Below are 12,790 nucleotides of genomic sequence, written 5' to 3'. Positions count from 1 at the left end.
CCGTCGCCGGACATCCTCGACCGTCGAACAGGTCCGCGTGCCTTGCCTTGCCTAGCCCGATGCGAACCGGCCTACCCTTACCCTAGTATTAAGGCCGACTCAACACCCTGCGACGGCCTGCAAGACCCGAGTACGTCCACGCGGCACTCCACACACCGCGCCACCGGCGCCCTGGCCCCCGGCCGACGGCCATCCCACAGATGCCGATGCCCCACCCAGCAGCCGACGATCCCAACTACCTAGCTGCCCCCCAGCCAACGCGAGCTCACCTCGCCGTGTCGTCACTTGTGCCGTGCTGAGGCCATAAAGCGCAAGCAGAGACACAAGCATCAAGCCAAGGCCGATTATTGCCTCGCACCGCGCAGGCGAGAGATCGCGTCCGGCAAAGCACGCGCTAGAACTTCCTCTCCCAACCGCGCCGAGCCGCTGACTCGGCTGCGCGCCATGGATCAGCGGCCGCGCACCTACGGCGACCCACGGGCGCAGTGGCGGCGAGTCTGAGACGCGCAGGGGCCACTAGCTTGAGTGACATACGCAAGAGCAGTAAAGTGTATACGTACGTGTTCGCATTCACGCCCACAGCAGCGACCGATCGCCACTGACCACCAAACGGCCATAGCGGCGGCGCCTGAGCGTGTTTCCGCGCCGGGAGCGGAGACGGCGGGCCCGTCGCGGTTATTCCAGCGACACGAGGCAGGTACCTGACCGTACAGGCACCTTCCACGCGCCGGGCCGTACCACCGGACGACCTCGCGCGACCCCTCCGGTAGAACACACACGCACGCCTCCGACACAACTAACCCGAGGACCACAGACACGTGTGCGCCGGCAACCAGCCGAGCTGCCGCGACCCGCGTTGCTGAGTTCTGGTTCTTCCGTCTCTTAAAAGGTAATCGAGCCTCGCCCACTGCCTGCCCCCGCTCGCCCGGCAGCGCAACCGTCCCGCACTATACGTAGCCGGGCACGCCGTCGCGACCGCCTCGCGCCTCCGAGGCCTACTGCACACCTCCCGCGCCACGCCACGGCCCCGTGGGTTAACCCGGGTACGCAGGCTCGCAGCGCTCGCCGCTACATTCGCGTTACCACGGCCCACTTCGCCAGCTGCCACCCCGTGCGGACCCCTGGCCTGACTGAGCGAGAGCCTTCCGGCCGGCAACGCGGTTTCGAGCTGGGCACCACCAACCTAGCACACAGCAGCCAACAGACGCGAGCGACAACGACAAGCATCAGCAAGCCCAGCACACAATCTAACAACGTCAGAGCTAGACCAGGCGCACCAGAGTCGGCACCTCCGACCACGCATAACAGTGCAGCATTCAGCAAGCCCGCCCGTGGGAGGACCTGAAAGGAAGGCGCAAGGCCGCAGATTCGCCCCGTGCGTCAACACAGGAGCCCACGAGGTACTGACCAGGCGCAGAATCGCCCTTGCACCAGGACCAAGAGGAAGACAGGCCGCAGATAACCTCCCTGCCGTTCACCAAGGACGCCAGAGGAAGAACAGGCGCAGATACGCCCACTGGCTCACCAGAAGCCTGAGGACGACAGGCGCAGATACACACGTTCCCCCACCACCAGCCAGTCTCTCGCCGCCCTGGCGCGCAAGAAGCAGCGGTGCGCCTTACATGACCGGGTCGACATCGAGAGCACCTCCAGCTCTGGCCCGCTGCCTTCACGCCATCAGAGGCAGCAGCCCCATGCCAGCTACGCCGCGGTTGACAGCTTTGTAGATAGGGCCCCTGCGCATCCTGGCTACAGCCACGAGAGCTTCTCAACACACAGCGACAGCAAGGGCAGCAGGAAGATTCAGATGGTTTCACAGACGTCAACGCTGTCTGGCGAGCGTGGCTCGCCGCGCTCGCCACGTGCCACCATTGTCGCGCATCCGAGGCGCACTCCGCAGAAGGAGCCTGCCCCAAGGAGACTTTCTGTGTGGCAGAGGATAGAGGAGGGCCCTGCTGCTGCTACACGGCCGCCGCCACCGCCACCGCCAAAGGCCTTGCATATTTCACCAGCCAAGTCGAGCACTGCCGGCTCTGCTTCAAAGGGATTGGCCAGCGTGATCTCTGTGGACTGCAAGGCAAAAAGTGCTGGTAGTAATGAGGTTGACAGCACTAAAGTAATACAGAAGGATGCTGGAAAGAATGTTAGGAAGGTGTTGTCCTCAGTTCTTGTGAAACCTTCACCGGAGTCCAAGGAAAAAGAAGGGTTTGTTGAGAAGCTTCCTGGGAAGCATGATAATGTTCAGGAGAATGTGTCAGATTCCCCTAGTAAAAGTCTGGGCTTAGCTGGTCGTCCTGTGGCTGGTGTCAAGAAAGTGAAGAAGATAGTTATCAAGAAGATTGTGAGGAGGATTGTTGGCAAGGATAAACAAATTAGTAGCGAAATTGTATCTGAGAAGAGGGATAATATTGATGCTATTGCAAATGCTTCTGAAAAAGAAGAGGGTGAAATCATAACCTCATCGCTGGAAAAGGATACTGTATCTGAACATAATATGGTAAGCACTAGTGGTACAGCTGGAGCTGGTAATGGTGTGAATGTCCAGAAGGGTGAAAATAGCAACTCGATAAATCCACGTAAAAGGAAAGCCACTTCAGCCATCGAGTCCAAGAAAATTCTTGATTCAACAAATCGTAGTGGGAGTAAGCACCTTGGAAAGGAAGACAATAGAAGCTCCATGGGTCGAGGTGATACTATTGCTGCTTCAGCCATTAAATCTACAGAAGCACTTGCTACAAGACGAAGTGAGCATCCTGGGAAAGGAGATAGGAGCTCCATGGATTCAGGTGTTAGGAGTGCAACTTTGGTGTCTACGAATGATAATTATCAGGAGGAGGGTGAAATCATGCCTCTTTCAGGTGAAACGAGTGCTGCAGTTACAAGTAATCCTCTGAGAATTTCTAATAGGCATACAGAATCTAGCATGAAAGAGAGCAGAGCTCCTAAGAATGTCAGTAAAAAAAACACTGTTTGCACAAATGGAGTTACTGTAAATCATGATACGGCAGAAATTTCTGGAAGTGAGGATGCTAGGAGGGAAGACAATGACATCTTGATTAACACAAGCGAAGAGGATGTTCGCCGTGTAAGTAGTACACCAGAAGTTACTATATGCAAGAGAAAGGGTGCTCAGAAAGGTGAGGGTATGATTCTGACTGGTTTAGGTGAAAATAGTATTGGTAATGTTTCTGTGGCACACCATGTGAAGATTTCTAATACAAGGGAACTCGATGTGAATGAGGATACCAGGACCAAAGAGAGCCAAATCCCCATAGAATTATGTCAAACTAACACTTTGAAAACAATACACCACTTGGAAGCTCCTGATACATCAGAAACTACCATGAGCAAGTTTGTTGGGAGGAAAGTGGGCAAAAGCCTCATGGGGTCAACTGAAAGACATGCTACCACCACATGTAATTCTGGGAGCACTCCAGAATTTAATTTAGCTGGTGGATTCGGCAATAGCCACAAGGAAGATCTTCTCAATGACGGAACTGCTTTCAATGAAACAGATGCTCCCATGGAAGTTGAAGGTAGAGATTTCTTTAATCTGTCATGTTCCAGAAATGTTGAAAGCATGAATGTGCCACCATTAGATGATGATCTTATGGAGGATTTAACCCGGGATATTGTTTTGAATAATGGTATAGAAAGGGGTGCTACAGCTCAGGTAGCAGAACTGATCAATCTTCATAGAGGTCATCTGTCTCCCGAGATTGATTTTCCCTTGGCACATTCCCGTGAATCTTCATCTTCTGGTAACAGCGAGCAGTCTGTTCCTACAACTTTGACACTTGGCAGTAATTTCTATTTCAGTAATAACATCGAAAGTGAGCGACAGCTCAAGGAAAACCATGAGCTGCTGGAAGGGCAGAAAGGATTAGATGTTTCCACAGTGTCAGAATTTGATAGTCTTGTAAAACAAAAAGGTGTGGCTGATGATGACTCAGTTGGTGTAGGTTCTCAAAATTGGCTGACTTTACCGCCAGCGGTCAACAGCATTGCTATGTCTGAGCAGTTTGTGACTAACGATGCTACTGTTAGGAAAGATAGGATAGGTTTGGATCAGAGCGTGGATAATGACACTTCTGTTAGTCAGGATCATGATACTGCACAAGGTTTGGAGCAGTGTGGAAGTGTGGATGCTTTCTCTAGTCAGGTTAACAGCATTAGGCTATCTGTATCTGGTAGTGATATGCCTCAGTCAGACTCATTGACACCCAAAGAGATCAGTGGCGTTGTTGAGAAACATGGTGAGATAGTTCTCTCGGGTTTGCACTCTATTAGTTCAATAAATGTTGTAGATCAACATGATAATCAAATGGTGGATATTTCTGTGGGCAACCCAACTGAACCTGCTATCCCAGCTGTAGAATCTATTGATGTGATGGATGCAGAGCTAGTTTCTCCTCAGGTATCTGTTGAGCCGGATAATACCTATGACAGTAATAAAGGAATCAGTGGTGATGTTGAGAAACATGGGGAGGTAGTTCTCTCTGGTTTGCACTCTATTAGTTCAATAAATGTTGTTGATCAACATGATCATCAGATGGTGGATAATCCTGTGGGTAACCCAATTGAACCTGCCATCCCAGCTGTGGAATCTACTGATGTGATGGATACAACGCTTTCTCCTCAGGTATCTGTTGAGCCAGATAATAATACCTATAACAGTAATACTGAAGGTTCTGTGGTTAACTCAAGCACAAAGCGAGATTTGTTGTCTTCTTGGATTGAATCCATTGTGTCAGAAGCTAAAAAGGATCATCAACCATGCAAATCTACTTTACCTTCTATTAGTTTGCCAGTCTTAGCACCAAAGGAGGATAGCAGGAGAGCAGGATTGGACTCGGTTGGAAACCCTGTGGGGAAGTCTCCTCAGATGAATTGTACAAGCTCTATGCCTCCCAAGGTAGCTCCTAAACGGGCGAATTTGCCCAGTTCATCCCGAGAGCCTCCTCGTGCAAGTTCAAATCCAAGGCACAAGACATGGCATCGTGGTGACATGACATCTTCTACATCTTTGCCCAGTTCACAGCCTTCAGGATTACCGCCTAAACAACCACCAAGGCGGAATGACAAAACTCAAAACTCTTATATACGCAAGGGTAACGCCCTTATTAGAAATCCAGCAACAGGAAAACTTTCTCATTCTTCTAGTCTGGATACTCAGAATAAGTTGAATAAGCCTGTGATGAGGAGAAGCATGAACTTTGTCAGGAAAGTTGATTCAAATGATTCTGCAGCACGTTTGAGCTTTACAGTTGAAAGACCTAAGACTCCTCCTTTACCACTTCATGCCAAATCCATCAATTCAACCACAAGCCTCCCAGAGCAGTTGCCTAAAACTTTGCCCAAGCAGCATGTTCCTGAAACTGAAAAAGAAGATTCGGCTAGGCAATTAAACTCAGGTGTTGATACCCCAAGCATTAAAAGTGCACAAACACCTGAACCCTCAGATGCTAGTAAAGTGGTTTATGTTAGACCGAAATCAAATCAATTGGTTGCTGCACAGAGGCAGCACCCTGATGACCCGACTAAAAGTTCTACAGATAAGGTTTTATCACAGCAGCCACCCACAGCCTCTGATTTATATTTCAAGAAGCGGAAAAATCAGATTATTTTGAGTTCATCTTCCTCTGATGGTCAGAATACAAAAGAGATTGCACCTGCTGAGAGCTTAAATTCAGGTGAGAGTAATGTACAAATTGCATCCTCGAACAACAGTATCAATGGTTTAAAGGAGAGACCACATAAAGGTATTCTGTTTTCTTGTATTCTTTGTTTTCCTTCTGAGGCATACCACAACTGCAACCTTATACTTGAATAAGAAAGCAATGCTAATTCATTAAACTACCATTTGCTCAAACTTTTCTAAATGCAGCTCTTCGGACAAATAATATGGGAACTTCCTCGCACGTGTGGACACTCAGTGGGCAACAACCACAGAGGAAAGGATCTGCGGGAACTAGTTATGCGAAGGCCTTCCCACGTATTCTTCCATGGAAAAGAAAAATATACTGCAAGAATTTTAGAAACAGTCACACTCAGAATGTGAGCTCCTTACGAATAGTCAGGTAACATTAGCAGACTAGCCTGAACTTCTTTCTTTCTCTATTGAGCCATTCATTCAATTTGTTTATAGCAAGTCTTTGCCCCTTATCATGTAGCAGAAAACTATTACAAACCAAGAAGAGAGATATGATTTATACTGTCTCAACTAATGGATTCTCTATACGGAAATCTGGCGTGTTAAGTGTTGGTGGATCAAGTTTGAAATGGTCACGATCTCTTGAGAAGCGTTCTCAAAAGGTTAACGAGGTAACTTAATTGATATTCTTTGTGCATATTTTTTCGTATTCAGTATTCCGTAAGAGCCAGTTGGAGTTATTTTCATCAGATCATTATGTTCTGATGGGTTTCACCTCTAGCCTACCCCAACTTGTTTGGGACTAAAGGCTTTGTTGTTGTTGTTGTTGTTGTTGTTGTTGCTGTTGCTGTTGCTGTTGTTGTATTATGTTCTGATGGGAAGCCCACAAGAAGTATTTGGGAGACGACTTGATTTATGTTACTGGTTGAATTTTTTTGTCTCTCAAGAAGTTTCTAACTACTTTGTCGGCTAATGTCTAACGAGAATGCTGATTCTTGCCTATATTAGTGCTGATTATACTTGACTGCTATTTAACTAGTCATAAGAGCAGCCATGCAACCAACTTTTGAAAATGCATTTAACCATTTACATATCAAGACCACATTATTGTGTAGTGCATATATGGTGCATTTTATAAAGTTACAACCTGGATTGCAGGAGGCTACATTGGCAGTTGCTGACGTTGAGAAAAAGAGAGGAGAAAAACGGAAACGGCAATATCTCCATTATACTGGAAGAAATGGTAATGTGTTAAACTTATTGCCACTACAGAAGAATGACTCAACTGCTAAAATAATTTATACGTGAGATACATAAGTTTGGCTGCTCCTGCTTCTCAATTGCTCTTTTTTAGTGTAATAACATAACTTCCATGCTACACCATATTGCAAGACAGATTCCCAGTTGCATTTTTATTCTATAATACTTCTGTGGTCCACTATATTACAAGTCTAAAGTTGAATTACCTACTGGCTGGACATTTTACTGCTGGTCTTAGTTAGCTAAATCATCACTTTGTGGCGATTCCATTTTGAAGTGCAGTGCATGAGACATGCTCTCTTATGCCATAATTTAAGGACCTTCTCTTATTGGTTAATAGTAATTGCATATAGCAGTGCTTCCAGTGGATGTAACGACACTGATCATTCATCTGGTCAGTATATAATTTTTTGTTTTTACTTGATATTGGTCAAAATTTGCAGATCAATACTCTTTATCTGTTGCCGGCAATCAGTTAAGAAACAACAATCAAGCATCTTCAGATTTGAGGAGGTCATCAACTTGCAATGGGTATCTTTTTGACCATATGCTATTGCTTGCATGATGCTGTCTTAAAATAGAACTTGTTTGCATCTAGGATCTTTCAACTTTGATTTATTCTCTGATTCTCTTTATTCTGAAACAGATATGTGCGTGTTAGCAAAGGTAACCAACTGGTTAGAAACCCCAAAAAAGTAACTCGCATGCTAGCAAATGAGAAAGTTCGATGGAGTTTGCACACTGTTAGATCACGCCTGGCAAAGAAACGACAGTACTGTCAATTCTTCACTCGGTTTGGCGAGTGCAAGAAGCCTAAGGGCGAGTGTCGCTATATTCATGACCCTGCTAAAGTGACTATTTGCACTAAATTTCTTAAAGGCCTGTGTTCTGATACTAGCTGTAAACTCACTCACAAGGTAAGACATTTCTTCTTGATTCTATTGCCTATCTTGCATTTGACACTTCTTTCATTGTAAGAGTATGTTCTGCAGGTCCTCCCGGAAAGAATGCAAGACTGTTCTTATTTTCTGAAAGGTGATTCATTTCATTCGCAGTGCATCATTTTAGAATTTTGTTTCTGCAACATTTTTCTTGATCATAAGATTTGTATTCTGGCAGGTCTCTGTACCAACACAGCTTGTCCCTATAGGCATGTGAAAGTGAACTCTAAGGCTCCTGCCTGTGAAGATTTTCTAAAGGGATACTGTGCAGATGGTGATGAGGTACTTAATGATACTACTGAAATCTTTCAATCTTATTCAAGTATTACTATTGCTAGGGGGTGGAATTCAGCATTGTCCTCAAAAGCTGATAGTTAACTTGCCAAAAAAAAACCCAGACTGAACCATTGTGAAAAATGTCCCTTACAGAATGTGATGTAAACTATAATATGCCCTACCCTCCTGCCAATCATTTAGTATTATTAATTTAAAGTTCTTGGTAGGTATAATTTACTGCATGAGACTTCTTGTGTTTTTGCTGGGATCTAGGAGGACATGCATGTTCTTAGTCGTGGCAACGAGGATTATCCAGTGGGTGGTTTAGCGTTTAACTGTTGATAGGTTATCAAAATGAAGATTTTGTTAGTAGGTTGTTCTTTTTTGTTATTGGAACTTGTTTGTGCCAGATATGCTTGCAGTGTAGTTTTGCATGGTTTTGCATTGCAACCAGGTTCAGCTTTTGAACTTTGGGGCTTCCATGATCTTTTTGGGGCTTCCATTGCTAATCTTTTCATGGTCTTGAATTAATCCTCTGTTACAAGCAGTGTCGTAAAAAGCACAGCTACACATGCCCAGTCTTTGAGGCAACAGGAGAGTGCCCACAACAATCTACGTGCAAACTTCATCACCCCACCAAGAAGACAATCAAACCTAAGAGAAGCAGACCAGACACCCCCCAAAACAGTAGCTGGGGACGGTATTTTGACACCAGCATTAGACATGACAGCGAGACAAGCAAAGTTTCTTCAGGCCAAGATGACAGACAGAAACAGCAACATGATATTTTCTCAGGTGGGGACTTCACTGACTTTATCACACTTGACATTGATGGTGAAGAAGGCGTTGATGCGCTGGACAGCATACAGAGTGTTGATGCGCCGGACAGCATACAGAGTGTTGATGCGCCGGACGGCATACAGCTGATGGAACTGGACTCAGGGGAACTTGGCACGGAGGCTGATGATCTTGATGCACTAATCAAACCTCTTCGGATCATGAGAACGGCAAGAGTGTGACAGGCTAACTGCTGCTTGAACTTGGACCAGGGGAAAGTTCAACATTTCAGCATGCGGGCCTTCATAATCTTGATGCACAAGCAAAGCCGCTTCGGATCATGAGGGTAAAGAGTTTGATGGCTGATGGGACAGTGCTAAGGGGATTCAAGTTTTGGACATGCAGATTGGTGCTCAAGCTGACTCGGACCGGCGAGAAGAACAAGGGTTTGACAAGTTTTTCGGTTATTTCGGATACCCGCTGTTGATATAGTGCTTTGCTGCGCCACACCAAGCTGCGGCGCTGACTGGGTTTTCTCTTCGACATATCCATATATAGATAGGGAAAACATGCCTTGTCATCCTTTTTTCTTTCCTTTTTTAACATCTCGTTTCCATTCATCTTGTACTTATGCATAGGTTACATTGTCTCAAACATAGAGTGGGAGCAACTGGCTGTATTACCTGTGTGTTGAATGTAAAAACACATATCATATCTGTGAAAGAAGCAATGCAACTTTATTTCAAGCTTGCCTTGTGAGCCTGTTTTCCTGTGCGTGTACCTGTGGACCATAGCCCCATGGGTGTTTGGCATCCATGGTTGTCACACGCTGGTATAGTGGTATGCCGTTCGTGTATCAGATAGTTATGTTATCAGCAGATGGCGCAAAACGTAGGCGTGTACAGGAGTACTTCTCTACATATGTTTGAAGTAATAAGCAGAGGTTCGACAGCACCGATTTCTTTTTCTTCATCAAGTATATGTAGATAGTTGCACATGAGCAAAATCAAGCTAGCTGGACATACTGATACTTGTCACCAAACGAGAAGATCTACACACAAAAAGGAAGAATGAAAAAAAAAAGCTGCTGCCAGAATACAGTTGCGGAACCAAAAAAGTTGAAAAAAAACAGGAGCCGCATGCCGTGTTTGTATGTAGCTCATGCCGGTCGAGGGACGGGGCCGGCATCCGCTGGAGAGATTGTCACGGACCGCAGTAGCTCCAGCGAGCTCGATAGCCCGAGAAAATGCGAGAGGATGGTATTGGCTGAAGCCTGTCCATGATGAGAGACAATGGCAATTAATACACAAAATGAAGTGCCAAGTTAAAAAAATATTCTACTCCCCAGATACATCCGTTTCAGTGACAATTCATATGGATCGGAGAGCGTAATATTTTCTTAGGTTTTGAAGGAGTGTAGTAGAAAATGCGATCCTAACTCCGACAATTTAAAGGTGTTCTTATTACTATATTTGTGAAGATTGCACATTTTTGTTACTAACCCTGTAGATCAAAGATCACATTACAAAACTCAAACAGACCACTTTGCAAGATGGGAGGAAAAGGACCACCCCTGGAAGCTCTTCTCGTTCTGCAAACAATCAAAATGAAGGGAAGACACAATGCATACCTGAACGAGAAAAACATCCAGAGCAAGAACTGGGCTCTGGCCAGCAGATATCCCCTGGTAGTAGGGCACCGAGGAGGTAGTGAGAGCTTTTGCTACCAAAGCACCAACAGTCGCCTGCATCCCGAGGACCGCAGCACCCATCCCGACAACGCTGAGTACAATACTGTTCCTCAGGTTTTTAACCACAGCCGCACGCGGAGGGGCCTGTAGAAGGAGCCACTCGACTTAGTTTTGGCTAAAATGCACATATAAGCAGAACCAAGCAATATTATGTTACTTCAAAAGAGATCAAGTAGCGGTGATGCATTGTTGTACCATGATATTATGGTACCATATGCCATCAAATGAGTTGGGTGTGTTTATGAGATCAAGTTGATTGTCGACAGGTAGGCAAGGTCCGACGTCATGCAACATACTCCTATATGCAAAGGCAGTGGGTGCGTAGAAGCAATGGCTTTTCAGCAAAGAAAACGATAGCGCAGTGGGACAATTATTTGGGAAACGGGAGTACCTTTGTAGGCTCGGTTGCTGTCCTCCTGAGCGTTTTGGAAAGACGGATGTAACCAAATGACCGGAACACTGACATAAAGGCGGCAATGATGCCAAATCCGGTCGCATAGAATGTAAAGGGAGATGTTGCATTCCCGGTAGCAACTGCGGAGAACGACAAGATCCCAGCCGAAACGGTCGTGCACACCAACTGAGACCAGAATGCCAGGGTACCCAAATTCTTGAAATTCCGCGCTGTTTTCTCTAGCCTTTTGCTAACCTGCAAACCAAAAAAAAAACACAGAGCAAAAGATGATATATGAGCCGAGTAAACAGCATGAAGAGAAGCAATGTCATCAGTGGACCATGGAAACCATATTCTGAAACAGCACCTGGACACTTGATTTACAGCGTTAACTTTTAGCCAGATATCATACTAAGAGTAGAATACCAAAACGACAGTAGCAACTTTAGGAATCGTGGATAAAATAATATTGAAAGTTTGACATATCATGTTGAAGTCATGTAGCCACCTCATTAGCACGAAGATTTTGATAGAACAAAGAAAAGGTGTGCAGCAAAGTGTCTTTAACCAGAGAGCAAGTGGATGCACAAATTAAGCGTGTGGAGAGAAAAGAAAAATCCATCCCAAAACATATACTAGTTGATGCAGGTATCTAAGTGTTGGCTAGGTAAACGCCCCGTAGTAAGAGGGGTAGTTATGAACCCTGTGGACCACCCCCATGGGGGCGGTGAAGGGAAAGCTCCCATTGGTAGAAAAAAACCCACAACCCCTTGGCCCAGTATCAGCCCTGCTTGGAAGAAGAACTACATCCCCACTGCTCAGTATCAGGCCTGCTGCCCTGCAGGATTGAACAAGGATTGCCCATGCTCTGTCTGCATATCCTTAATGAACACGAACTCTGAAGTGTCAGCATGTACCTCACGGTTTCCCAGTCATTCGTGCAGCAATCGGGCAAACGGCAAGAGGCTGCGAGAATCTGAATTTCCCAGAGGCACTAGACCAGGAGGCAGAGCCGGCGTTGGTCTTTTGGTTGGGCAACAGGAACCCCACTAAGCACGATGGTATCACAAACTGTCACTACTAACTAGGGCTCAGCAGATCAGCGGGGGGACGGGGGAGGGAGCGGGGCGGCACCTGGGCGAGCTTGGCGCGCTCGGCCTCCTCCTCGGCGGACAGCGGCGCGGGCTCCGGCTCGGCGGGGCCGGGCGCCGCGGCGGCGAGGCGGGGCCGGACGGCCGCGGCGCGGAGGGCGGGCGCCGCGCGGCCGGGGGGGAGGAGGCGCGGGGCGCGGGAGGCCGCCGCCGTAGCGTCGCGAGGCACGGCGGAGGCGCCGCCGGCGGGGAGAGCAGGAGCGCGAGCATTTTGCGCGTGGGTCCCTTTGTTTTTTGGGGGGCTCTCAACTTCTGAATTCTGATCTTGGCTTGGGAACAGAGCAAGGAAGCTCCTACTCCTACTGCACAATCCACTTCTTTGCAAAAGTGCCACTCGTGGTTAAACTTTCCACAATAATACCACTAGATTTTTCTTTTAGAATCAACAATCCCACTAGGTTTTGTTTTTCGTTTTGAGACTAACAATACCACTAGGTGCTTACAACATCCTTTTTTGAAGCGTCTTACATTATGGAAAGATGGAGCAAGTGCTTACAACATCTAGGTATGGGCAGTCCGGGCCGATGGGCCCAGCCCAAAAGCATGGGCTAGGGTTTCACTTTGCCGTCCAAAGGGTGGAATTTTTTT

General features: G+C 46.8%; 1 protein-coding gene and 1 pseudogene across 1 annotated transcript; one reads left to right on the top strand and one right to left on the bottom strand.

Moving 5' to 3' along the window:
* The first annotated feature begins 444 nt into the window (after window positions 1-444).
* On the top strand, window positions 445-9,653 carry LOC125527319. The gene is made up of 11 exons (XM_048691852.1): window positions 445-495; window positions 583-697; window positions 1,491-5,762; window positions 5,888-6,080; window positions 6,177-6,324; window positions 6,812-6,896; window positions 7,357-7,444; window positions 7,560-7,830; window positions 7,906-7,948; window positions 8,033-8,136; window positions 8,679-9,653. Exons 1-11 carry the CDS (start codon window positions 445-447, stop codon window positions 9,147-9,149), a joined length of 5,841 nt encoding a protein of 1,946 aa, XP_048547809.1. The 3' UTR covers window positions 9,150-9,653.
* A 198-nt stretch (window positions 9,654-9,851) lies between these two features.
* Window positions 9,852-12,483, bottom strand: LOC125527320 (annotated as a pseudogene).
* Between the last annotated feature and the right edge of the window lie 307 nt (window positions 12,484-12,790).

The sequence above is a fragment of the Triticum urartu genome, unplaced genomic scaffold, assembly GCF_003073215.2.
Source record: "Triticum urartu cultivar G1812 unplaced genomic scaffold, Tu2.1 TuUngrouped_contig_3572, whole genome shotgun sequence".
In the NCBI taxonomy this organism is placed as follows: Eukaryota; Viridiplantae; Streptophyta; class Magnoliopsida; order Poales; family Poaceae; genus Triticum; species Triticum urartu.
Note: the sequence above shows the minus strand (reverse complement) of the source record. Positions and strands in the feature narration are given on the sequence as shown.